The sequence below is a fragment of the Myripristis murdjan genome, chromosome 21 (assembly GCF_902150065.1).
Source record: "Myripristis murdjan chromosome 21, fMyrMur1.1, whole genome shotgun sequence".
NCBI classification, from domain to species: Eukaryota; Metazoa; Chordata; class Actinopteri; order Holocentriformes; family Holocentridae; genus Myripristis; species Myripristis murdjan.
In genome coordinates, this window is record NC_044000.1 from 32249866 (window position 1) to 32276987 (window position 27122).

At 42.0% G+C, this 27122-nt stretch overlaps 1 protein-coding gene across 1 annotated transcript; it reads right to left on the reverse strand.

Moving 5' to 3' along the window:
- slc12a8 (solute carrier family 12 member 8) lies at positions 1-26203 on the reverse strand. Its single transcript, XM_030080287.1, has 14 exons — positions 25960-26203; positions 23204-23350; positions 21916-22062; positions 20674-20865; positions 19691-19922; positions 9579-9692; positions 9300-9387; positions 8003-8090; positions 5376-5522; positions 2227-2905; positions 1449-1540; positions 1216-1333; positions 677-737; positions 1-429 (listed from the first exon to the last, which is right to left on the reverse strand). The coding sequence occupies exons 2-14, from the start codon at positions 23342-23344 to the stop codon at positions 261-263; spliced, it is 2268 nt and encodes a 755-aa protein (XP_029936147.1). The 5' UTR covers positions 23345-23350; positions 25960-26203; the 3' UTR covers positions 1-260.
- Between the last annotated feature and the right edge of the window lie 919 nt (positions 26204-27122).

A 27122-nucleotide genomic window follows, 5' to 3' on the forward strand; every position in this document is an offset into this window, starting at 1 on the left:
ATGGAAGCTGCTTCCATTAACTTTGGGCCTTTAAAGACACACACACACACACACACACACACACACACACACACACACACACACATTACAAAGTTCCAGAGAAGAAGCTGGTCTTTCCTGTGGCCACCACAGGAAAATGATCCAAACCACTGAGTGTTTGTGTTCAGTAGAAAACAGGTCCTGATTGTGACCGGACAGGATGACAGGACTCCTACACACACACACACACACACACACACACACGAGCCAAAGCTTTCAGTTCAGTTCAGCGGCGGCTGCACCATCCTGTCTGCCTCGATGTAGTAAGACTGGTGACAGCGGTGACGGGAGGCGAAGTCGGCGTTTTCCTCGGTCAGCTGCTTGGTCTCCATCCCGACCGCGGACAGAGAGGGCGTGAGCACGATCTGGTCCCTGGGAGACGCCCCCCTCCTGCAGGGAGGACAGACCCATGAGGAGGAACGGGTGTAAAGTGAATCACAGTTACAAGCCCTGATCTTTTTGTAAAGACTTAACAGGTACAAATTAAACTTCAAAGTCTTTATTCAGCTTTAATTTGCTCAGTCTACTGTGTGTTTGTGAACGGAGGTGAAACCTGGATGCCAAAGCTACTCTGATTCCAGATCTGGCATTTTCAAATGTGAAAATAATCCAGGACAATAAAATCTAAGGTGCGTACCTGCCGATGCTGCTCAGTGTCGATTTCAGCCACGTGAAAAAACTGAATCGAGCTGCAATTCCTACAAATAAATGAAAACACAAAGAGTTATAACACTGACCACATGGACACACGGGCTCAAACATGAAAACTCAGCACCAAAAAGCCCAAACAACAAGAGGAGAATAAGCTGGACGGTCCACAGAGCAGAGGGGGTTTGGTGTGTGAGAAACACATGCGGTGGCAACAAGTGTGTGAGTTACAGGGCAGAGCGCTATGAGCAGCACGTCCCCGGCTGTGCCACCTGTGGAACAAGTGTGTGACGCTGGCAGAGCCGCGGTGAGTCAGAGGGCGAAGGCACGCCGTTATGTGAGACTGTGTCACACACAGTTGCAGGGGGTTTCTCGAAATCCTAAGCCACAACAGCTGCCAGGCAGACTGCGAACCAAACTCCCCCGAATGTGACTGAGTTCATTACCCAGGCGGCTCTCCCTGCGCAGGGTGAGTACCGCCTGCACCTCGTGATCTTTAGAAACAGGAAGCACACAACAGACAGTCACCTGTGGGTAACCCTGGACTTGTTTTACCAATGTAGAAGAAGAGAAGCACAGCGACCACGATGTTGGCCAAGGCGTAAACCCACTGGATGACGAACATGATCAGGATGGAGCACAGGCCCTGGAGGAAAACACATCAGTACAGGCAGATTATTCCTTTAAAGCGACATGTATCTATTGAACATACATATCACTTATGTAATAAAACACGCGTATGTCTTAAACGTGCGACTTACACCGACGAGGGCGACCCAGTGGTTGCAGAACCCGGCGTAAAACGAGTCCGGCATGGGTTTGATTTCCAAGCTCTGGTGCTCTGGTTTAGTGTCTGGGAAATTTAAAAAAAAAAAAAAAATGGGTCAGTCACTATAATACTTTGGACAGCCCATTATCAAATAAACCATAAATAAAAAATAAATAATAAACTGTAAGTGATGGGACCACATTATTTTGACATGATACAGTTCAATGCAAGATTCACAACTCACAGAAAGTTAGGCTGTGCACATTTCTGTTTGTTTCCTATCAAAGGGTTTTTTTTGTTTGTTTTTTCACCCATTGCTTGTCTTGCTAGAGTGTAAAATAATTATTAAAAAAAGTTCTCATTCAAAAGAGCAAAATGGTCTGCATGTGAAATTGTGATGGCCAAAACAGCAGAATAAATATGCAGCCAAGACCACAAATCATTTTTCCCACCCTATAATATACACTGTCACATTTTTTGTATCGCAGTATATTGAATTTTCATGTATATTGAATTTTCATTATTTTTCCATCCCTGGTTGGGACCAAAAAAAAAAAAATCACTTTCATCTGTTAACTCAATTCTTAAAACATACTTTTATGTGAGGGCATTCTTTAAATGTTTATTTTATGTATTTATTATTTAGTGTCTTTTTGTTATTTATATTGTAACTTTTATTTTTGAATGTGCTGTTTAAATAAAGATCATGATAAAGACTCGTCTGTGTGATCTGTGCTGAGGCTGAGTGTGTCGCAGGTAAAGCTGCTCACCTCTGGTTTGACTCGGAGGCTCTGCAGGAGGATCCAGCTGGATGTGAGTCGGGGATTTGACTGGAGGGTCTCCTCCGCCGACGGGCCCCTGTTCCTCGGGTCCACATCGGCCCGCGGCCTCCTCCTCTGGGGGAGCTGAGCCCGCCTCCTGGCCCGCGTCGCCGGGGAACACGTTGCTGTTCAGGTCCAAGCCGAAGCTGTCCATCAGCATCTGCTTGGCGGGAACCTTGGCCTTCCTGCTCCTGCATCTGTCGCTCTGCTCCTGCGAGGAGGAGGAGGAGGAGGGGGAGATCTTCTCGGCTCTGGCGTCTCCGTTTGGGACAGGGGGGAAAATGCGGTCCATGTCTTTGGTGAACTCCAGCAGAGTGCCTTTGCCTTGCGTAGCGGTGCCTCCGCTGCCGTAGCCGTGGTGGGGGACGTCCAGCAGCGGCCTGGAGCTCTGCCTGGTGGGCCTGCGCCGGCTCCTCCGGGCCAGCAGCAGGCCGTCGCTGCGCTCCTTGCTCTGCAGCTGGGAGGTCATGGCCACGCTGAAGTAGGAGTAGTCGATGACGCTGTAGGTGAGCATGAAGTTGATGGTGACGATGGGGGCCAGCGTGTTGACCTGGCCGATGAAGATGAAGGCCATCGTCAGCAGGCTGGTGAGACAGATGGCTGCCACCGGGGTCCTGTTAGGGCCCCTCTGTTCCAGGGAGGGAGCAGAGGAGGAAGAGGTAAACACAAAAGTTAAGGTGTTAAAGATGCACCACAGAACTAACGATGCTTTGTTGACTGAAATGTTTTCTTTAATTTTAGAGATGCAACTAACACTTATTTTCCTGATTAATCTGTCGTTTATAGTTTCAACTGAGCGACTGGTTGTTTGGCCCATAAAAAATAAAAATGGTAAAAAAATGTTGATCATAAATTTCGACAGCCAAAGACGTCTTCAAATGTCTTATTTTGCCCTAAACAACAGTCCACAACCCAAAGATAAGTAAATTACTGTCATACAAGGATTAAAGAAACCAGAAAATATTAACATTTGAGAAGGTAGAATCAGAGAATTTGGAAATTTTCTTCGTAGGCGATTATCAAAATAGTTGGCAATTAATTTAATGGTTGGAAACGAATCAATTATTCAACTAATCGTTGCAGCTCTATTTTATTTTTATACTTGTTAGCAGCACTATAGAAATCTCCAAATGTCAAAAGGTTTTGACACCAAATCAAAGCATGAATTTTTCTCAAGGTCTTGATGTCCTAATGTGGTATTTTAAAGGGATTTTTGTCATTTTAATCAATTCTCAAATGGTCAAAAATGGTTAAATTTTGCACCAAATCTGTGTAACAAATGATATCAACTCAAAAACTGCTGCAACAGCTTCTGACACATAAATGATTATGGGAATGGCAACATATACTTCCATCATAATATTCTAACCCCTACCCAATCTAAACAAACAAACAAACAAACAAACAAAAAAAAACAATGTTTATTGCAGATTTCTACTATAATAACTTGTCACAGTGCTACAGCTCAAACAATCTTCAGGTTCCCAGCTTTCAGGTGATGTTTACCACTTCAATTTGGCTTCTACTGTTGAGCTTTTCTTTCCCCGCCTCCCGCCCCCTACTTATTCCACAAATAAAAATGTGGATAAAATGAGTTTAGGTGAGCTTAGCCTTCACAACACTGCTGGACGGAGAGGAAAACAGAGTAGGGAGTGAAGGTGGTAAAAATCATAGGCACAACTGAAACACCGGCTATAACGAGAACAAAAATACACCGACAACATCCTCTGCTCTTAACTTGTAAAACATCTCTGTAATTTGTAGTTTGTTAAGCAGCCTGCTCTCGGGCCTCATTGTGCAGCTAAAGGAGCGCTGCTGTGTGCTTGGCGGGCCTCCAGCCCCACCAGGGCCGGGCCTGCCTGTCGCCCTTCCTGCGTTTGTTCTGAAGCTTTGATTTGGGCCAAGATGTCTAGAGCCTCATTCCAGCCCGCTGAGAGAGGTCAGACGCTGCTGCCGCCCGGGGAAGTCTGAGGAACACTGGGGGTGGCTGGGGTCGGGATGTGAGCATGACTCTCTCTCTCTCTGTGTGTGTGTGTGTGTGTGTGTAGCAGTGCAGGGTCATAAGTCATCGCTGTAATGCACTCATTCCCCTCATTTCTATGAAGTGGAGTCGGCCACTCTATAATTAGGCCGTCCTGTCACCGTTTCCTCATCGAGTCCACCCACCACACCCGCTATACATCCAGGCCAGGCACACTGAGCGTGTTTACGCGCACAACAACGTCCCAGTTACTGGGAGGAATCTGCATAATTTCCACTACAGAGCCGATACGTAAAGCAATTTCTCTAACAGCTCAGTTTCATGTGGGTTTGTTGTCCCACATGATTAAAGATCAGGGGAGGGTCAATGGATTGGGCTCTGCTGCTTGTTTAGGATCAGACTTTGGGGGGATGACGGATATCCCCACCGGGGTCTGGCATTTTAATATAAACCTGATTGGTCCACCACAGCGCCACCACCAGGCCAACAGGGCCCTAAGCATCACGCTCAGTATCTCGGATGCTGCCAGGTCAAATTTGATGAGCCTTCAGTGAATGTGGTGTGTTTTTATGTTATGTTGATATCCAGTATCCACAACATGACACTGATTGGCCCGACACAGCGCCACCAACAGGCCAAAAAATCTCCACAGTTGTCACACACAACACATCATACATAAAGAAGAAAAAAAAATCATACTCAGGGTGACTTGCACTAACTGGAGATGAAGTCATAGTCAACATCTGTGTTTCTGCAATTTTTTTTGACCTTTTTAAAAAACCTTAAAACAGAAATGTGACTGAGGTGTTTACATGTCTCCATAAATGGAAAGACTGAGCAGAAATGCTGCTCCTTCTCATGGAACAGCTGTCCAAGCTGATTTATTTATTTATTCATATGAATTTGCATTCCTCTTAAATCACTTGGAGCATGACTCTACTGATCAATGTATTTGCACCTGAACTTTATTTTGATGGATACTTGATATTTCAAACATGTAATGATGGGTATTTATCAGCAGAGATTAAATGATTAAAGCTGGTAGATGAACTGATGGTGAAAATAACAGTTGTTTGCAGCCTGACGGATACAGATATCCCTTGTTCCACCCACGCACCCCTTTTCCCAGAAAGGCCAGGGCGGGGACGACTCTCTCTTGGGCGATGCACTGGAGGATCCTGGGTGCTCCGTACAGGCCGCCCATGCACGAGGCCAGGGAGGAGATGTAGAGGCCCAGCAGAAAGAGGAAACCCACCAAGGAGACCTGGAGGAAGAGGGAAAACAAACACAGGGTTGGGGGGGGGGGCGGGGGTTGCTCACAGTGACTACACCCTGCTCTGTTCCGCTGCAGCAGCCAGGCTTTTGAAACTTATGAAAACAATGTGGAGCAGCCACTCTGCTGCAGAGACGGGACGCTGCACAGATTAATGGACTTTTAAAATCCAGTATCTCAATGGTCCATACTCAATTTGTCCCATGATCCTTTAGTAACCGAAGAAACACAGTAACCTCGATAGATTCAGTTCCACCCTGCACAGTAACAGCCATTAAAAACTCTCTTTGACATTTAAAAAAAAAAAAAAAAGTTTCACAACTGCTGGAAATTTATGTAGCTGCTCATTAAAGTGCCGCCTACTGACTTTGGCTGTTTGGCTGATTTATATCCACATGCACAGACAGATGGACCATGGATACACACACACACACACACACACACACACACACACACACACACACAGATATTAACAATCAGCACACATCTGTGCTGTATCACCCATCTGATGGCTCATGAGTCGTCCGTTTTTTGCTTAAAGGCATAATAATAATAATAATAATAATAATAATAATAATAAAAACATTGTATAGATTCATACAAAAATAATCCTCTCCATTATGACCTGTGAGCCACTAGCAGTGTGTGTTGGTGTGTGTGTCTGCAGAGACCCTGCCCTCTGCCTGGATATTCTTGTTTTGCTGAGGTCGGGACTCTCATCGCTCCCAGCCAATCACAGCACACCGCGGTGCTAGCTCGATAACACCACATCCAATAGGAAGCTACAAAAATCATGGACCATGGACAAAAGGTAATCTAGAGAGGAGAAATGACAAGCTGACAAAGCTCGTTCCACAACGAGAGTGAATCTGGGGTCGGCTTTCACCCGCTGGCGAGCACTGAGGGAGAGGAGGAGGAGGATGAAGAGTGATAGAAACGCTACATTTTGGGTCGTCATTTCATTCCGTCGCCATCCTAGGAAATGAAAACGGGCTGCCAGTGGTTCACTTAGCCACGGAGGAGGAGCCAACTTTGAATGTTGCGTTTACAAACCGCAACAACAAATCCTGCTCACTCTGCCTTCAGAGCGTCGACTGTACAGGTGGAATCTGAATTTTAATGCCTCTGACACCAACAACACTGAAAACAGCCAACCTCCAGAAAACTGGACCTAATCCTAATCCTGACTGTTTCACTGCAACCACAGCAACAGCTGATGCTGCGACTCGCCAGCCAGCTGGGAGTCAGTCTCAAATATTTTGTGTCAAATTGTAAAGAATAAAAAAACAGTTAACCACATAAAGAGCAGCACAAAGAATGAGCACATTTCCACGTCTCATTTTCCTACAGTCGTTACACTGTGATATCAAAATGAGCTGTTTAATGATAAATCAAGCAGAATGTAGGCGCTCGAAGAATCCCGTCCTCGGTGTATCTGAGCAGCCAAACAGCGGGTCGCACTACCTCAGTGGTTCCTGAACCGGTCCTCAACGCCCCCTCTGTCCTGCAGGTTTGTGCTCCAGCTCTCCTCTTGCACACCTGTCCTAATTAAGGCCCATGCACCTTCATGCACGGCCTGTTCAGGTGGATCTGTTTCAACCAATCAGCATGAAGCCTTCAAACCGCTGCACTACCTGATGGGTTTCAGCTCTGCAACCATCAAGTCGGCACGTCAATTCAAAATGTAATCAAACCGCAGACTTGACACACGTGACTGCGGCAGTGAGAAAATGAGTGAGTAGCAGCCGAAAAGTCGACGCCACACGTCAAAAAACCAGCCAGGCCGTCATGTTGTGTTCACGTTCTCACTGATTAAAACAAAAATGTTCTTTTTTCTTTTTTTGTTTTTTTTTTTTGGCTGACGCTCACTTGTTCATTTGCATTTTGGATAAAGTTTAATACTGACATTACATTTTAAATTATATTTGGAGTACAATTCAGGAATATCTCAATAAGTGGCTGCCAGTTCCTGAGTAACATTGAGTGAAGGATCATGTAATCGGTGATTTACAGTAAGTGTTTCAGTATTGTCAATGTGTTGTTGTGTGGTCTATATGAAAAAAATAAAAATAAATAAAATATTCCAAAAACCACTGAGTGAATAAAAACAGCTCTTCAGTAAATGCTGAATTGACTCATGGCTTTGGCCGGTTTGGGACAGAAAATACAGGGAACGGACGGACGGAAGCTCTTTAACATCCCTGAATAATTAAGTGGTATTTTAGTTTATTTATACAATTCATTTAGTACAGTCCCTTTTTTAAAAATTTTTATTATTAAAATAGCATTCCAACTCCTTCCTCTCATCTTTCTGGTACTGCATGAGGAAGATCAGATGCAGTAATAACAGGGAAGAAAAGGATCTGTGTCATGTGTGGGGAACCCCTCCTGTTAGAGCGGGACAGACCCGGGAGGGACGGGGGGAAGAGACAGAGAGAGAGAGAGAAAGAGAGAGAGAGAGAGGACTTTACCTTTTCCGCTATCAAGAAGTCGTAGCGCAGCGCCTCTCTGGTGCAGATGGCCCCCAGGAGGAAGACGAAGACCAGATACAGGAACCACCTGCGGGTCAGCAGCAGTGCAACACAGCTTCACCAACTGCTCGCTATTAATAGGAGATTTGTGTCAACGCAGAGCCACCACCGAGCGACGGATCCGGGTCACACTGGACTGTGATGCTGTCGCTGTGTGACCGGTGGGAGGCCAGAGGTCGGCCTTTTTAACAAAGAAGCCGCTGATGTGACGTGTGTGACGGCAGCACACAGGTGGCATGACACACACACACACACACACACACCTGGAGACAGAGCATGAGTCAAACTGCCAGGGCACAGATTTGACCTGTTCATTATTTACTGAAACCATATTCTTTTCTTTATTTTCCAAGTCTTTTCCCCCGTCCGGTGTCTAACGAATCCACATCTTTTTTTCCCTAATTTTTTTTTTTTACACATTATGTTCTGTGCAAAGTTTCTGTTTGTTGTTTTTTGTATTATTTTGTTTCTTCCTCCTCTTCTTTCATTTATTTTATTTTATTTTATTTTTACATTTACTGTTACTGATTTTACCACTCTTACTATTTATACATTACTGCTTATCATTATAATCATCATACATTACTGTACTGTACCTGTGTTTTTTCATGCGCTATATATACAAATGGTATTTTTTTTTATGCTTTGTAAATGATGCCGTTAAAACATTATGTACAAAAGTAATAAATAAATAAATAAATAAGTAAATTAATAATAATAAAAAAAGATGAACATGACGCACGTGTACAACAAAGTCTTTCTGCAGCAGCGTGGGAATTTATTCCTGATGCTGTGAGATGATCTGTCAGATTTGAACATTTTCCAGTAGTTTTAGTCTGTGCTTTTTTCCTATACTTTTCATTTTATTATTATTATTATTTTTTTTTTTTTACAGCAGTTCAGTCAGTATCACCTTGATTGTGTTTCAATCTGTGGACTTTCACTGTATTTGTCGTCTGTGTGTCTTACTGTTTGTATTAATTAGTATGGTGTGTATTAGCTCGGCTTTAGTTTAGTGTATTATGTTGGTAACAAAAAGTCTTGTGCTATTAATTTTGGCATTTAAATCATTTTGTGTAGAGTTTGGGTTGCTGTGTGTGTACACCGTTTAGTGTTTGTGTTATTTGGTGTACTGTAGCAGTGTGTGTGTGTATCTCACAGAGTGCAGTGTGTGTTGTTTGGCGTGAGGTTGTGTGTCGTATTGTGTATTTCAGAGCGGTGCAGTGGTAGATCTTACGAGGTGAAGACAGCTGCCAGCGTTCCCACAGGGATGTTGTGTTCTGGCCGCTGAAGGTCTGAGCTCATGTTGAAGCCTGCCATCACCCCTACACACACACACACACACACACACACACACACACCACAAACAAGTCATACATTAAATAGAGAGATGCATGAGTGAAAACAACGCAGTATGCCAGCCACACCTGTGCTGTGCTGAATCCTCGCCTGTTTGAGCTGAAATCGAAGCGTCTTCATGTTGTGTTGGATCGGGTGGGTGTGATGAGAAACCCACCTGTTGCAGCGGGGAAGAAAACCCCAAACACAGTGAAGAAGTTTTCTCCCGGGCTGTAGTCGGGCATCGTGTTCCTGCCCAGCAGCTCGGCTGAATAACCAACGAAGCCGTGCTCTGGACGACGGGGGAAACACAAAACAAATGACAAACTACATCAGCGCCGATCTCTGCTTTCACCAGGATTTTCTTCACTGAGAAAACGGCATCAACCTGTGACTGTGCGCTGCCATAGTGCTGAAACACTGTAGTCCTGTTTTAAAATATCGACTGTGCATTGTACTGCAAAGCTGGAAAAGGTCAGAGCGACGTTTGAAAGCGTTTTTTGGAAAGAAGCTGCTTCTACCTGTATCACCCTGAATCACAGCTCCAGTCACCAAACAGCACAACACTCAGGATGGAAACAAAGAATGAAAAAACAGTCAGGGTGGAGGGAGCTTTCCACTCCGTCGTTTTCATGTGTCCATGAATATCTGCTCTCAAACCTGAACCCGCATTTATGACAAGAGCTGAGTTCATTACAAAACAACAGAGGTGGAAGGAATTCATTATATTTACTCCTGTTACTGTAATTTTTTTAAGTCAGTAATTTGACTTTTACTTCACTTGATTTTTGCTTGAGTTTTGTGCTTCACTACATTTTAAATGAGATCCATTACAAGAACAAATGATCAATGACGGTGAGGAACCTTTCACAATAAAAGCTCAGTCAGCAAAAATGAGAAGAGGAACCTGCTTCTACTTTGTTGGTTGGTGTTTTTTTTATCTTTCTTTTTTTTTTTTTTTTTTTTTTCCAAATTTCACAATAAAAGCTGCATCATGAAAAACTGCAGTGAGGACCACTTAGACCCAACTGGCACAAAATGTGGAGTAAGTATGGACCATGAGAACCATGTAGACTCAACCATTACATTATGTTGCTTATTCCACGTGTGTCGGTTCAGTCTACAGGGTCCTCGCTTCAGTTGAGTGTAATGTCCCTTTAAAAGCATGCAGTGTGCAGCGTGTTCTCTCCTCCTTTTCTAACTGCAGGACATTTTTACTGCACTACTTCTACTTCTACTGCAGTCACATACCAGCAGAGGAAGAGTACTTCTACTTCTACTGCAGTCACATACCAGCAGAGGAACAGTACTTCTACTTCTACTGCAGTCACATACCAGCAGAGGAACAGTACTTCTACTTCTACTGCAGTCACATACCAGCAGAGGAACAGTACTTCTACTTCTACTGCAGTCACATACCAGCAGAGGAACAGTACTTCTACTTCTACTGCAGTCACATACCGGCAGAGGAACAGTACTTCTACTTCTACTGCAGTCACATACCAGCAGAGGAACAGTACTTCTACTTCTACTGCAGTCACATACCAGCAGAGGAACAGTACTTCTACTTCTGCTGGAGGAGCAGTCTGTAGTAATAATGGAACTAGTGACCAGAATGCAATAGTCACAACTTTTGGAGAGGAAAACTCAAGGGCTAGTCGGAGCACATTCATGTTTTTAATTTCACAAAGTGTCTGTCTTAAATCACACACACACACACACACACACACACACACACACACACACACACACACACACACACACACACAGGCAAAAAGCAGCATCGTTAAGTTCGTTAATAAAAACTTTTACTTTTAGATTGAGGCATTCTCACTTGCCTCCAGTGGACCTGTCTCAAAAGTTGCGAGTGGCATTTTCTTGGTACTCGTGGAAAAGATCCGCCTTATTCTGTTAATTTGTCTGTTCTGAAATGTGATCAGATGTTTCAATAAAATCCTCATAAAGTCAAACTGGATAAAACTCAAATTATCTCATCTCACTGTTACACTTATTTTCATAAAAACACTCTATACTAGACCAAATTACCTCATCGGCTGAAAGTTTTTTTTTTTTTTTTTTTTTTTTTTATTTTGATGATGTGCAATTTCTTTGCAGCTTTCAGATCCCACAATGACTCAGAGGTCCATTTTGCAGCTGTAATTACCAAACAATACAAAATAATGCAAAACAAAGCAACATTAAAGCCTTTCCGTGTGACTGTCTAACACTGCTGCACTTTACAATCTGAGACAATCTGAGACGGATGCATGTTTGTGAACCAGCCTGAATGTGTGCAGTCCAGCTCAGGCCGGTGTCCTCCAGCATGGACAGTGAACAGGTCTGAATTTAACCCTGAGAGCCAAATCTGAAGGGCCCGCCTATGTTACAACACCGGACATTTCCCCCATGGTTATCTTGCGATGGGAAAGAATGTGTTCTCTCAGATTAATGACATGTTTATCCAAAAGGAAGTCACCACCCTTTTCAGAAGCTCAGCAGCTTCCAAGTCTGGGAGAAAGAATGAGAGCGAGAGAGAGAGAGAGAGAGAGAGAGTGAGAGTGAGCATGCTCATTTGTTTCCCCTTTTGTTTTAGAAATGCATGACAAAAAGCCAAACCCAGAAGGGCTGGACGCGGTTATTCCAGCCGAGCGTTCTCGCTGTCCACATGTTCTCTCAGGCAGAAACATAAGGAGGCTGTAAAACCCCAGATCAAGTGGGACCAGGAGCCCAAACCCGTGTCCACTCTGTGATCCGACGAGACCACCCTCTATCCAAACAACCAGGATGTAACTAAACCAGGGCGGCCGGCGTCCATGTTGGGCTCCACACCCTCACCATAACATCATGCTCCAACACCCAACCAAGCCTGACTCACACGGCGTTCAACACCGAGCGCTGCGAGCCTGAATCTGTGCATTTATCCACAAGACAGAGTATTTCACTGCGAATGTTGCAGAAGAGAGAAGTTGTAGACTAATATGTGCATTTATGTTTTTTAAAGCCTGGTTATTCTGACCAGTAAGGCTTTTTTGTTAGTTTTCTCATTTCTGTGAGGAATTCAGGCTCACATCTCTCATGCTGTCCCCCTGACTTGGATTAGATCCACATTTTGGGCTGATGTTGGTCCGTCAGTGTCGCCCACCTCTGATATGAAGGTTCCTCCCTGACCACAGCTAGAGAAAATATTTTTATTATTACCGTTTGACCAGAGAAATCATTCCAGCGTGGTGTTGGGGAGGATTTTAATCAGCAGTTTGAGGCGTGACAGGCTGTAAACCCTGCAATGAAACCTGCCTCACAGGACCGCTTTGCATGTTTTGGCTGATTTAACACAGTTCACCTATAATTCACATTACTACCAACCATGTTCCACAGAACAGGCTGTTTTAAAGCTGAAGGCTCCCATTCGCTTCCATTCGTTCAAGGCCAGTATGAAAACAGAGACTTGAAACTTGCGCAAGGTAGGTAATCCACTGTGAACGTCCTGTCTGAGTTTATATTTGTCAAAGTTAGTTTTCCGTTGCGTGTTTATATCCCCAAAGACAACGGTGTTGGGGATAAGATGGATTCACCACGGCTCCCACTGCAGATCCAGGCTGAGTGCAGCAACTCAAATGCAGTTTCTTCAAATCTTTCCAAAGTTGCTGTGCAAAATGTTGGACGCCATTTCCACCTCTGTACATCCAGTGGTTCAGTTCCTGTGGGTAGCATTTCCTGCTAGCTTAGCATAAAGACTTGAAGTCAATGGGAGTCAGTAGCCTGGCTCTTACAGAGCGAGGTACAGTAACTCTGAAGCTGTCCTATTTACACAGTGGATCATGTGGAGTTGACATACACATCTTGGATATTTTTAAAATGAAGCTGGTTTGAAGAGAAGTTAGATGGAGGAATTGTATCTGCACACTGCTGAAGTCAGTGGACGATCCACCACAAATGAACCTCTCCAAAAAAACACTCTTCCTTTATTTAATTCCAAGACGTGCATTTGCATGAAATGCTACCCACAGGAACAGAACCACTGAACGTACAGAGGTGAAAACAGTGTCGAACATCTCGTCTAAGGCTGGGACGTTTGGGAAAAGGGAGATTTTGCTCAACATGTTGGAGTGTTTCTTTACTGCCAGTATTGATATTAAGTCTACACATCTTGTGGTGTGTTCACATGCTCGTGGGAAGCGCGGACGTTTGGAACTTTAAAGTTAGATACCAATCATTGTATTCATGCGCTATTTGGCAATAAAAAAAGAAAATCAACCAAGAATCCTGACATAAGGAAAGTCTGCTGGATCTAACTTCTTTTTGCTATATAAAAGTTTTCATTGTTTGAATAACTAGCATGTAAAAAAATTTTTTTCTGATTTATTGGTGGAAAAAAGGAGGTGCTACACTAAATACATAGCTCTGTTTATCAAAACACAACATTTAGGCCTGAGGTCTTCATCTTTTTTTGTGATTATCGACACAAGATGAATGCACCAGTCCTGTCTGTCACATCTGGAAACACACAAAACAGAAACGTACATCTACACTTCAAACATCCCTGACTTCGACACCCAGACACAGGTCAGTTTATCAACTTCATGTTGAAATAAATAGGGAACCTCTTCAAAAAATATTGTATGCTTTGAAAAACGGTTTTCATACAGTAAATATGAAGTGTGATAAATGGCGTAAAACATGGAACAAAACCAATATGATGTTTTACACAGCTGCTAACTCAGCTGGTTGCTGGACACACACTAGTCTCCACATTCAGTGTTAAAATCCCCTTTTTCTTCAGATAGGTGAAAAAAAAAAAACAACTCCCACTTGTTTCCAAAGCAGTTTCACTTACTTCATGAATTTTTCTGGGAACAAGAATAAATATATAGTTACAAGGCAGAATGAGGCAGCTCGGCCGACTAGGATCAAGAAAACGACACTTGATTCAAGCAATTTCTGGAAACGACTTGATTAGCATTGGAATTAAGTGGGATTATCTCATCCCGCTGGCAGATTTTTTACAGATTTTGACTCTGAAGATGAGACTAAATGACTTGTTGAGATGTTTTTAGTTTTTTTTAGTTTTTTTTCTTGGCAGTGCACAGTGGTGAGAGGCGTACTGTCTGACTGGTGTGTATAGATTAAGCGGGGCTCCTTTTCTAGCGTGGCATTCCTCTTTAACAGACTGGAATGTGTAGTCGCATTACATGAACATTAGTGAGGCCTCTCTCTCTCTCTCTCTCTGACCTCTGAGTCTCCCCTGGAAAACACACGATCACGCAGAAAACGCCGCGCTCAGGATCCAGAGCATGATGTTGGAGTGGAGAGCAGTTCCCATTTGGGCGACTAAAGACTCCTAGATTGAGGATCACAGGAAGAGATGATGTGGCCGTCTCTGGAGCTGCAGCAACAGGCCTTCAGATCTCAGTTCCGGCCTTTCTCTCTTTGTCATTGTCCAAAAATGTGAGCGAATCCGTGTGTTTGTGTGTGTGTGTGTGTGTGTGAGTGAGTCTGGTTAACACCCTAAACCCCAGATCCACAACGCGCATTATGGCTTCCTGCTCTGTGGGGAGAAGGCTTCAATTGGACGGGACAGAGAGAGGCGAGTCAGATTGTATTTCATCTATGCGCCGCAGTCAGATGGCTTTGCGGTCCAACACTTTTGGTCACCCAGACAATACCTTGGCAGCTCTAGTGACCGAAATAAGGCGCGATCTCCACAGTGTACACCCAAAGCCAGAAAACCTATGTTTGGCGGATGAATTTTCCACCCATCAGGCGTAATAAATCTCTGCCCTGAACCGTCTAACATGCCGCGGCCACGCACTTTTTCAAGCGGGAGCCGGGTTTTAACTCCACCTGCCTGAGCGCTGAAGGAAGGGCTTGTCATAATCAATCACCTAACAGCTCCGAGCGGCTGAGCAGACGAGGAAGCCAGATCGCTCTACAAAGACGCCGGGCGTCCATATACGTAATTATACGCCTAAACCCATCTACTCATGATGATTTTACCATATAGCGGGTAGTAGGTCAGGGTTTCACTTGAAAAGCACCATTGTAGACATGGAGAAACTTAATCGATGTTTTGATAGGATAGAAGGAACGGCTGCCAACACATGACTCAGCAGTGGCGATGATGATGAGGCTTCAACTAGCACGGATTTTAAGGCAGATTTCCTGAATTGGAAGTTGGTAATAGCCGGTATTTTGTTTGGATGGGTATCTTTGATTTTGATCATTTACATGCAAATTATTCATTCAGTGTTGCTCGTCAAACTTTATTCTTGAGTGGCAAAGCCGGTGAAACAGCATTGAGACCGCAGGACACTAAATGCCGCTCAAATCCAGAGTCATTATGAGAAAAATTACACATAATCGCTCGGATTCGGTTATGCAGTGAACTTGCCATCAGTTAGACTGCATCAGATCAGAGCAAAACACAATATTTAGGCCTGAGGTCTCCATAATTTTTTGTGATTTATCAAAAAAGGATGCATGCGCCATTCCTGTCTGTCACATTTGGAAACAAAAACACCAAAACAAAAACAGAAATGTAAGTCCTTACTTGAAACGCCCCTGACTCCTAAACCCAGACACAAATGATTGCAGAGAATAAGGTCAGTTTATCAACTTAATGTTAAAATAAATAGGCAACTCCAGTAAATATTTTTTAAAAAGTCTTAAAAATAATGTATGCTTTGAAAACCAGTCTACTACATTAATCTTAAGGCTGGAGCAGAAGAAGCTTTTCCAAGCAGAACATGAGAGGTGCTGCATGTTGGCGTGTGAACCAGCCAGCAGGATATGGAGCAGTTAGAGCTACAACATTAAAATACTTCTTACAGGGTAAAGCGGCAAGAATTAAACACTGAAAGAAAGTGACTACTTTTCATTTTTCAGACTGAACTACATTTTACTGCTAATATGAGCATTTATGTAACATTTTGAATGTTTTTCAATTATGATATTGTCACATTAACTTAATTTTAGGATTTGAGTATTTTTTCCATCACTGATAATTAACCAAGATATTGGTCTGACACTGGATGTGATAGCTGGTATCACCCGGATGCCAGGGCATTCCTCAGCTATGCCAGTTATGTTTTGGTGTGCCGGCCTTGACAAGTCTGATTAGGAGTGTTATCAGACTATAAACACACACATGTTTGGCGGTGGCTGCTCTTCCTCGTTGGCGCTCTGGCAGGTAACCAGGCCGAGCCTTGGCGGCCGGCGAGCGCAGGCTGGACGGGGCTGTTTCTGCGAGCGAGGGGACCGGCTGGCCCGCTGCCAGCCATGAGGTCACCACAACACACAGCAGCTCTTAATTGGAAAAACCTGGACGAGTGTGCGCGCTATGGCCGGCTCTCCCACAAACCCTCAGGAACTGCAAATTAATTGTCCCGTGCCAGCTGTGCTGTGAGGACGGCTGGAGGGCGGGGCGGAGGGAGACAGATGTGGGCAGAGAGGCTGCTTTTACAGACCAGCGGGGGCATGGCAGAGAAGTTTAATGTTCACTAAACCGACCAGCACCGGCACCACTCAGCAAGCCCTGCATGAGGTGTGGTTTACAGGGAGAGAGAAAGGAGAGAGAGCAGGACTTGTTCTGTATGTGCTACATGTGCATTTTCTGTGTGTGACGTGCATATTGTCATATTCAGAATAGGGAAGGTGACTTTTAAAATGTGATTACTAGTTAACCTGTTAAATATGTAATCAGTAATGTAACTATTTTTAATTCTTCAAAGTAATGTAACATTACATTTGATTACTTCTGTGACAAATGTTTTAAAAAGGGCAAAAACAACTGAAGTCCTTAAAATTCATTTTAAAAAGTTTAAATTTCTTCAATAGAACGTGAATTAACATCATGTAAATCACAGCCAACAAACCTTTAACTGTAACTGTAATTTAATTACTTTTTTTTTCTTTCTGTGTAACTGTAACAGATAACATTTACATTTATTTTGTAGTTTAATTACATGTAACTAGTTACTCCCCAACACTGGTTATATTGTGACTTCAGTTTTGGTCATTTTCCTGCTTCAGATGAAGGATTACGTGCAACCCTGGGGTTTATTAGACTTTTTCAAATCAAATGACATCAACTAAAAAAAGCATGGACATCTAGTTAAAAACAAGGTAGTTTTTTTTTTAGATCCTGGGCGCTGACATTTTGTAGAGTTTCACAACAGCAGTGATATGTTTATTTTATCCATGAAATAAGTAGTTTTTCATGGTGGGACTGTGCGCTGTACTTTTTTCTGTGTTTCGCTTTTCTTGTTTTTAATGCAAACCACAACTGAGATTCCTCCTGTCTGAAATTTGCAATACAAATAAAGTTTGATTTGACTTGACTGGTGGAACACTTTGCTCTTCCCACTGGACAGGATGTTGATAATCAGTGAGAACAGGAAATGTGGGGAAGGACTTCCTGAAGGCCAGCAAAAGAATACAATCTACCGAGGAAAAAAAAGAAAAGAAAAGAAAAAAGGCGACAATGCTTTCTCTTTGCCAAAAATGTCTTCTGGGTAAACACAGCACAGGTCTCAGACTTGGACTAAGACACGGCAGCAGCAAGAAAACAGGCCGTAACCTGCCGTCTGCTGCACCAACAGACCTCTGATGTTCACCGACTGGTTTAAAACACACTGAGCAGAATTACTGAGGACCAAACGGAGGACAAAATGGAAAAAGAGATTAACTGCACGAGGAAAATGGGTTGAAAATGCAATAAAACCGTAGTTACAGAGACAGCAGTCCCTCAGATAGCAGAGCCACAGAGAGCCAGTCTTGGTGGTACAGTGATATGGGTTATGCCACAGCGACACCTAGTGGCTAAGCAGCAATGTGACGCTTGCAGTCAGTCAGAGGCCCAGTGTGCTGCACTAAATAAGATCTACATGTTCACTTAAGACTAGCACACTGCAGACTCTCTGGATTAATATTGATATTAATATTTCAAATGTTAATGTCTTTGATATATCTCTTCCATCATTTTTTTTTCTTCCTCTAAGGCTGGGGATATTGTAAAACGACTTCTGCACTTCTAATTTTTGACACTTGTGATGCTGAGGAAGTGAAGCTCATGTTCTGGATATGAGAATCAGCTAAAAGCCTAAAATACAAACACATCTGGCTGCACACATAAAGCAGCACTAACCCCAACAACAGTGCAACTCAAATACTAACACTCTAAACACAAATCTGGCCCTCACTCTCTCTTTTCTGTTAGTTCCTTGGGTAAAATATATATTAACATTACTCCTCAGACTAAATGGTTTGTTAATGTATTGAGATGATACCATTTTATTTCTTTCATTAAAAATTAATTGGCCAGTTTTGTCAGTGTTGTCCTTCCTGACCACAGCCGGTCAATATAATTTCATCTTTTTTAATTTTGTGTCAGGTGTGTGACCAGAGAAATCACTGCAGTGTGGTGTGGGAGGATTTTACTGCACAGTCTGTAAAACCTGCAGTTAAACCTGCCTCACTGTGCCTTCAGCAGCTGCCAACACATCTGAAAGAATTTCATTATTCTGCTTTTCAGTGCCGTTTTAGAATCAGAGCCAGAATCAGGTTTACTGTCAAGTTATTTAAGAAGATACAAGGAATATACAATATAACATAAAAAATGGTGCAATAATGGTGAAACAATGGAAACATGGCAAGTACTCTATTTATAAACTCTTAAATAAGAATTTTGAATAAGATGTTATTCATAGGTAGCGCAGGCAGTGTCCCATTAGGGTCTAAATATTGTGTCGGAGGCTTTTCCAGCCTCACAAGAAAAATATTTTGGAAAACTAATCCCTTCAAATTTTGAAAATGGTCAAATTTAAAAATCCTGGATGGGATGGGAGGGTGCAGGTGAAGTTATAATCTGGATCACAGGAGGTTGAAATGGAGGTTGTAAAATTATTTAGAATTCACTGCGATTGAATTTTTCTCTTTTTTGGAAAGTTTAGTTAGGTCATAACACATTTTTTGTATTATACACATAATTTATTTTAGTATTTCATTCTGTCTCTTCATGTGGATGCAAATGTATATACAATATATATAATGCATATGTGGTAACTTCAGTGAATAGATGTAGTTGAGTTATGCAGCATCAACACAATATTTCAGTTGCTGGATTTTGTTGTGTATTTGTTGTGTGTGTGTTTCCTCCGTAATGAAAGCAAAAGGGAAACTGGTCACATTTGTTCACAAATAAAAAATTAAATGTTGACTGTAGGTAAAACATCCTGGCTGCCAGCCTTGAAAACCTCGTATCAGCTGAACCCTCCCCATGAGGACTCCTCCTACCTGGGTCGAGGTGTGTGAAGGTGCCGATGACGAAGTCCAGCGTGGAGACGGCCAGCACGACCAGCAGCAGCAGCTGCAGGCGGATGATCCACTTGACTCCGGCCAGGTTGATGCCGAGCAGCGCCAGCAGCACGGCGGCCGACATGCCGCGCACCGCCCACTGGCTCTGCAGGCCCAGCAGCTCGGCCACCGACTCCGAGAAACCTGTGATGTACATCGCTCCGGCCACACACTGCGGGGCCGGAGGGAAACAAAACCCTGAGTGGACATGGACTGGATCTGTCACAACCATGTCACACTCACTCATATGACATATGGTGTGTGTATGGCAACACACACCCACACACACAGACTTGATGACACATATTACAGTCAACGTAAGTATGACTAAGTGTGTTTTATTTAAAGCTGAGACTAAATATTGTCAGTGTACTTTCACCTGTTTTTTTTTTTTGTTTGTTTTTTAGTTAGTTCATTTAGTTTAGCGTATGACGTGTTGAAAATGATGACATAGTCTCATGGGAGGTGATCAGCGTCCAAAGTGACGTCTTCAAATGCCTTTGTTAGTCTGAGCTGCAGCCAAAAAACCCAAAATATTAATTTATAAAGATACAAACATAGGAAAGGAGGACAATCTGAGCACCTCAGTGAAGCTCAATGAGATAATGTTTGGCATTTTTATTTGCTAAATGACTGAAACCATTCATCAGTTTTTTAAATTGATTAATTTTCTGTAAAATTATTAATCATCTAATCAGCTAATAATGTGCACTAGCTTTATTATTTAAAAAAATGTTATTCTTGCACTGTTAAGATGGTTAAATTGAAAAGATATTGAATATCGGCAAGAAGTCTCAACTACCAGCAGCTTTATTCTGAAAAACATGGGTATCTAGCTTCAAAATCTCAAACCAAGCAAGCCAGACTTTGAAAAACAGACTTTTCTCTTGTATGTATACACACACACACACACACACACACACCTGTCCAAACACGTAGAGCAGGCCCACGGTGCCTCCCACTCTGCCCCCCAGGACGGTGGAGATCATGGAGTAGACTCCTCCGCTCCCAACGCCACAGCGCTCACATACTCCGATCCCCGACATCACCGTTACCAAGGCAACCAGCACCACCGCAGAGACCAGGACTATCCCTAGCAACACACCTGTGTTGCCCTGGATGATGCCATGAGGTGAAACAGAGAGAAAATATTAAAAAATCATTTTGTTTTTGCTGTTTCTCTTGATTGTTTTGGTGCTGCACATCATTACCTGTCTGTTTGTTTCACACCTGGGTCTCCAGCTTCTGAACTAAACAGCTGCTGATGCACATATACAAATCAGCTCCTGCTGTACAAGTTTTCCACAGCAGGAAATTTTATATAAAAGGTGTATGATCTCGACAGTACTCAGCTGCAGGCCTTGACACGTCTGCACAGATATAATTCTTGCTGAAAGCTGTAAATGCAATGATTTTGCACATCCAGTAAACCTATTTTCTTTCGTCATTATTACACATTATTGTGATATTTAAGTTTTACTTGAATTCTCGTATTGTATATATGCCAGTTTGTATATTTTCATATCATACTATTTTTGTCTTAGCACATTCTTCTATTTTTTTTTTTTTTTTTTTGGACACCCAGCAGCTTCAATGCTACATTTCTAGTTAATATTCTACACTGTTGTAATTATGGGCTGCAGTATGTCTGATACTCCAGTATGTTCTAATTCATACCAGTTTATAAATTGTTATTTTATCTTGTTAATATTTGCTAATGCAATGGCAACATTTCCCCTGAGATTATTTCATCTTATGAACCCCGGTCTTTATTTTGTATCTTTAGCAGTCAGAATAAACCAGGCAGGGACTCACAGTGAACCTTCAGGTGAAGTCAGGGTTATTGATATCAGAAAAAATCTGTCCTCACTGCCATTTTTTCCCATGAAATGACAAAAACAACCTCAAAATATCTCAACGGGGCTTCAGCCAGATGAGAAAAACCACGTTTTTCCCCCAACAGTGTGAAACGGTTTCATGGCGTATTGACGCTCTAGGCTTTAATCAAACAAGGTCTTATGAATCCTTTAAACATATTTTACGTCTTACATTAAAAACTGTCTTATTCACCGGGCCTTAACAGTGAGTCCAACAAGAAAAACAGCGACAAAGCCCGAGTTTACACACAACACGCGGCGTCAGACGTGTGGTGGGTGTTTTCTCACCACCAGGTAGCCGGTGCGGAGGAAGAGCACCACGCCGAAGATGTTGATCATGCAGGTGGTGAAGACGCCGTCCCAGGTGCCGAACAGAACTGGCTCCCACACAAACAGCTGCACCTTCCACCACGGCTGGCTGGGCTGCTGGGGGCCCTGGAGGAAAGCTTCTACATTTAACACCACGTAAACCATCACCACATTCACTTAGACACAGAAATATTATTACTTTATATACTGTTACTGTATATTATTACAAATAAAACCACATTTACAGAACAGACGTCACCGTCTAGCTGTCTCCACTAGGGGTGGGAGAGTAAATAATAACAACAGATAATCCAATACTTAGCTGGTGGATTAACGAATATACTGAATGTATTTTATGTTTGTTTTAAATAGTCTAAGTGGACTTGTGCCTTTGAAGGAATATTTGTTGATTTCATGCTGTTATCCCAAATCTCTGAATGAAAAAAAGTTATTTTTGCACATAATACAAAACACAGACAACATTAGAAATATTAGCATGTTTTTCTCCTTAATGGACAAAACAAAATAATATCCTATAATACTATAATAAGCGGATGCAGCATAAACAGATGGATTTTATGTATGTGGCGACAGTGGAAAACAAATCCCTCACCATGAAACTGTCAGCGCCACATTCTGCCACCGACCAACATGGGATTTTATTTTTTCACACCCTGATGAAGTCAATGTAGCTGAAATCTGTTTGGTTGTTATCCTGTGCCCGAGACGGGATTTTTTTCACAATCAGAGTGCCACACATTTTTTCGTCTGTTCCTCTAATGATGGACTGTCTTGTGATCTTATGCGTTTGATCTTCACCAGATATGAAAAAGTGAGAGACTTCAATGCCGAAAGCCACAAAAAAAAAAAAAAAATTATAGACAGTCCTTTGTATCATATGCAATTATCTCCCTTAACTCATAAAATAAGGACTTTCATTGGTAAGATTAGAGACTGCTTTTATTTTTCTCCCTTTGATTTGATATTTCATCTAATAATTGGGCTCCTTATGTATTTATTTATGCACACTGGATTTTTCGTTTGTCTGTTTTGTTTGGTTTTTTATCATGTGTAGGCAACATGCCACAGCCACATGCAGCAAAACACAAATTCCCACTTGAGAATATTAAAGTTTCTGCGACCTATACTATTCTTTGAGTCAGGAATCACTTAATCTCACATTAAACAGATCCGAGTGTGTGTGATACAGGACAGAATGTGAGACAGGATACAGAGTTGGATTGGACTGACAGGACAAAGGCTGTACCTGTGCATCTTCATGGAACAGATCGTGGATGTGTGTGTTGTGTGCGGGGGGGTGGGTGACCCCGTCGGGCTTCAACAGGCCCGTCCCGTCATCCTCTGGGTCACACTGTTGCACCGTCCAGCCTATGGGAAGGGTATCCATGGCAACCTGCAGGTGGGATGGACCTGAGGTTACAAAGACATCGCTACTGTCTAAACTCTTAATCTATTTATTTTGCAACAGTTAGGATCGGAAATAATTAGGTCTTAGAATTGTTATGTGCAGCAATACTGGAATACTGTAGGGCAGGTAAGGCCCTGATAAATTACACCACTTATTTTTGGTTATTTTGGTTTGAAGCTCACTGTGCTGTTTGTTATTATATTGATCATTATCCTGTCTACTCATTGTTAAGTATTTCCAAAATATTGTAAAGAAAAAAAAAAAAAACTCCATTCGACTTGGTCAAATGCTTTTTCAGCATATACCGCTACCAGTCATTTTGATGTTATTTCTTTTAGCATATCAAATCAAACTAAGGCAAGTTCTTTTGGTTTGGATATTTGTATTTTTTTCCACAAATCCAATACATGTGTTTTTGTAAATGTCAGCTGTGGTTGAAAACCCAACACCTGGGCCAAATGAGTGACAGTCCTCTTCCACACTTTTACTTCTTCAACAGATATGTACAATAATTCAGAATCAACTCAAAATCTGATGCAATAAAGTGGTTTCACCTCAGTCAGAGTACAATAAACTGAGCTGATCCATGGAGAAACTAACATTAACTACTTAACTTATTGTAGACCCAAGATCAAGATCCCTGCTGCTCATTTTATTTTTACAGTCAATATGAATCTTTTACACCATTAATACTTCTTACATAAAATTTGACTTATATAAACGATGTCTTAGATTTGCACCCCCTACATAAAAATAATGTGTATTTAATAAAATGAACACATCATCAGGTTACATATCATAAGTCCTGTCTGAATAACTTCATACTTTAGTAATATAATTTTTCACACAATCTAATAGGACTGGGACAGTATGCTCATCTCCAAATTCAACACTATCACAATCGATATATGCTGCGATTCTTAAATATTGCAATTGAATATTATAATTTTATGAGATTTCGTTTTTTTGAATTCTCCTCTAGTTTGTGTCTGTAAAGTTTCATGAGGCTGTGATTCTCCTTGAGGTCACTAGAGGTCATTTTATATAATGAAATGGCAGCTATGGGGGCCAACATCATCACACAGGAATCAAATGTGGCTCATTGAATCCACAAGAGTCTCAGCTTTCCAGTCAAAGCCAACTGATGCAGCTCCAAGACTGTTTAGGCCCCAGTCTGCACACACACACCATTTTACAACAGGCCACAAGAACACATGTGGACTGCAGGCTTTGGGGCCCAAACTGCATGGGATTAGCAGAAGGTGGGCGTGTCTGCAAAGGGGAGAGCCGTGGCTGCCCAGAGAACCCATTTTCATTCAGAGAGCTGGAGGTCAGAGGTCAAGGGACACTGCTGAGAATGCCACTTTTTCTCTTGGCAAAATTTATCGTGACTTTGGAGCAATATTTAGTCGCCTAGCTGACAATCTAGCCATTCAATCACATGTTTACATAAAGTCATACACAATATGACTGTCATCAATTTAATTGGACATTTCAGTTTCCTTGAGGAAGGCAGTGATGAAGTGGTTAGTTATTTATTCATGCCCAAAGCTGGTTATTTATTAACTTCAAGAAAAGTACAGTAATCCATGAAAAGCATTCACTCTGAGGTCCACACTTTTCAAGTTTTAAGTTCATTTATTTAGCCTAGTGTTTAGTTATTAATTTGTTTTCTCTGACCTGCTGTGTGGATTAAGTGAGGGATTGCCTTCCTGTCTGCTGTAAAGCTTTAAAAGTCTGTTTAACTGTGATGCTGGGCTCTAAATAAACCTCAACTTGAACTTTCAAGTTCTGCTGTCATGAGACTAGTGTGTGAGCTACTTGGCTTTTCTTCGTGTGTGTGACAAGACAAAGTCGGTCTCACCCATCCAGGTAAACACAGGTGTGACCCAGGTGAGCCACCCGGATACCAACAGGGAGCTGCTTCCTCAGCTTCAGCCTGACAGTACACACTTACTAACAAAATAAATAAATAAAATAACCAATAAGCTGTTTACACTGATTTCAGAACAACTCAGATGCATTTTTAGGGAAGAATGAATAAATAATGAGCTAGTTATGACACTAATTAAATATTACTGCAAATATCTAGTTAGATAAATTCGTTTTTAAAATGCGAGCTGCTCTATCGCAATGTTAGCTAAAACAGAGCGGTTGCCAGGCGACAACACTTCAACACTTTAATTTTAAAATTTAAACATATCAAAAAAAGTAAATTAAAATATACGTGTGACACTCTAAAAAGCCACTCATGAATTCGGCTAGATTTAATAAACTAAATATTTTTTTTTTTTTTTTTTTTTTTAACTTTTTGATTGTTATTCGCATAATCTTGTCCCACCCAAACACACCCCGGCAGGCGACAGCACACTGGGCAGGGTGAAATCACTTTTAACAAGTTGGAATTTGATCAAAATGCGTGCTGCTTTTTATATAATGTGTTTGCCGAACTGGGCAGTGGTTTCTAAACACTCATAGAACACCTTAAGACATTGTTATTTCACATGATATTTCGGCGTGACGCCTCCATCCGGGAGCACAGCACGTGTCCTGGACTCTGTTCACATTCAGGATGCACTCCTGTGTCCCCTTACCTTTCACTCAGGACCATAGTACTCCATGTCCAGGAAGGGAAGGAAGAAAAAAAAGCTCCAAAAATTAAAAGTCAGTCCTTTGCTGTCATTATAATTCAGTGACAGACAGCCGAGGTGTGTGCAGGATGCCCGGCTCCTGTTCCTGCACTGCGACGTGTTCACGGAGACGTCAGCAGCCGGCACGCAGGTGTGTGTGTGTGTGTCACCATTAACCTTCCAGGTGTGTGTTTGCTGCCCTGCAGGAAACAAAACAAAAAGGCTGTTGTGTTAGTTTTGGCCAGGCCTCCATGTGGGCAAGGCTGACTAATGATTAAAGAGCCTTTTGTGGGACTCCTTAAAGTCACAGCACTTCTACAGTATCATTCCCATATATGTATTTTATTATTATTATTATTATTGTTGTTGTTGGTGTTACAGCCTCATTATTCTCCCCTATATTTCTCTGGACTCAAGTTTTATATTCAATAATATCATCTACTACAGTTTCCAAATAGGTTTCTGGTCATTTATGCTTCTTCTTTCTTACATAAAGTAGATCAATTTTGGACTAATTGAGGGTAAAGGTATGAAGGATGCCACAGCTTTTCATGCAGCTTTTGATACCCATGTCTCCCTACTGTAAAGACTCAGCATAGAGATCAATTTATATGGAGGCTTTCAGCTTTAAAATGTTATGTATGAATTCACCTTTTTCATATTCATCATATATCTTAAGATATTTCACTTGTATGCTCATTTTCCACCGACAGAAATAAATAGTGGGCACTGAATAAAGACACTTGGTTGTGAAAGATTAACAACCTTAAATTTTTACCTTTTTTGAGTCAGGACACCTAAATCAGTGCATATTATCATCTACAGGCATCATTTTTTTGTTAACTATAATTTAATGTGGAGTATTTTAACTGCATGTTGGTTAATGAGAACCTTTTGTGCATTATTATTTCTGGCACTTAGGCTTATTTCTGCCTGTGCTTTATATTTGTCAGCAGGATATTTCAAAACCATATGAGTGTGTAATTTAAGGCGCAGATTTAGCTTTTGGCCAAGGTTCAAAAGATTAGACTTTGGTGGTGAAGCTGATCTGATTTGAGATGTCAATTGATGTTAATTGATTGTCAAGAAATTAATCAATTAACATTATTTATCAAGAAAAACTGCTC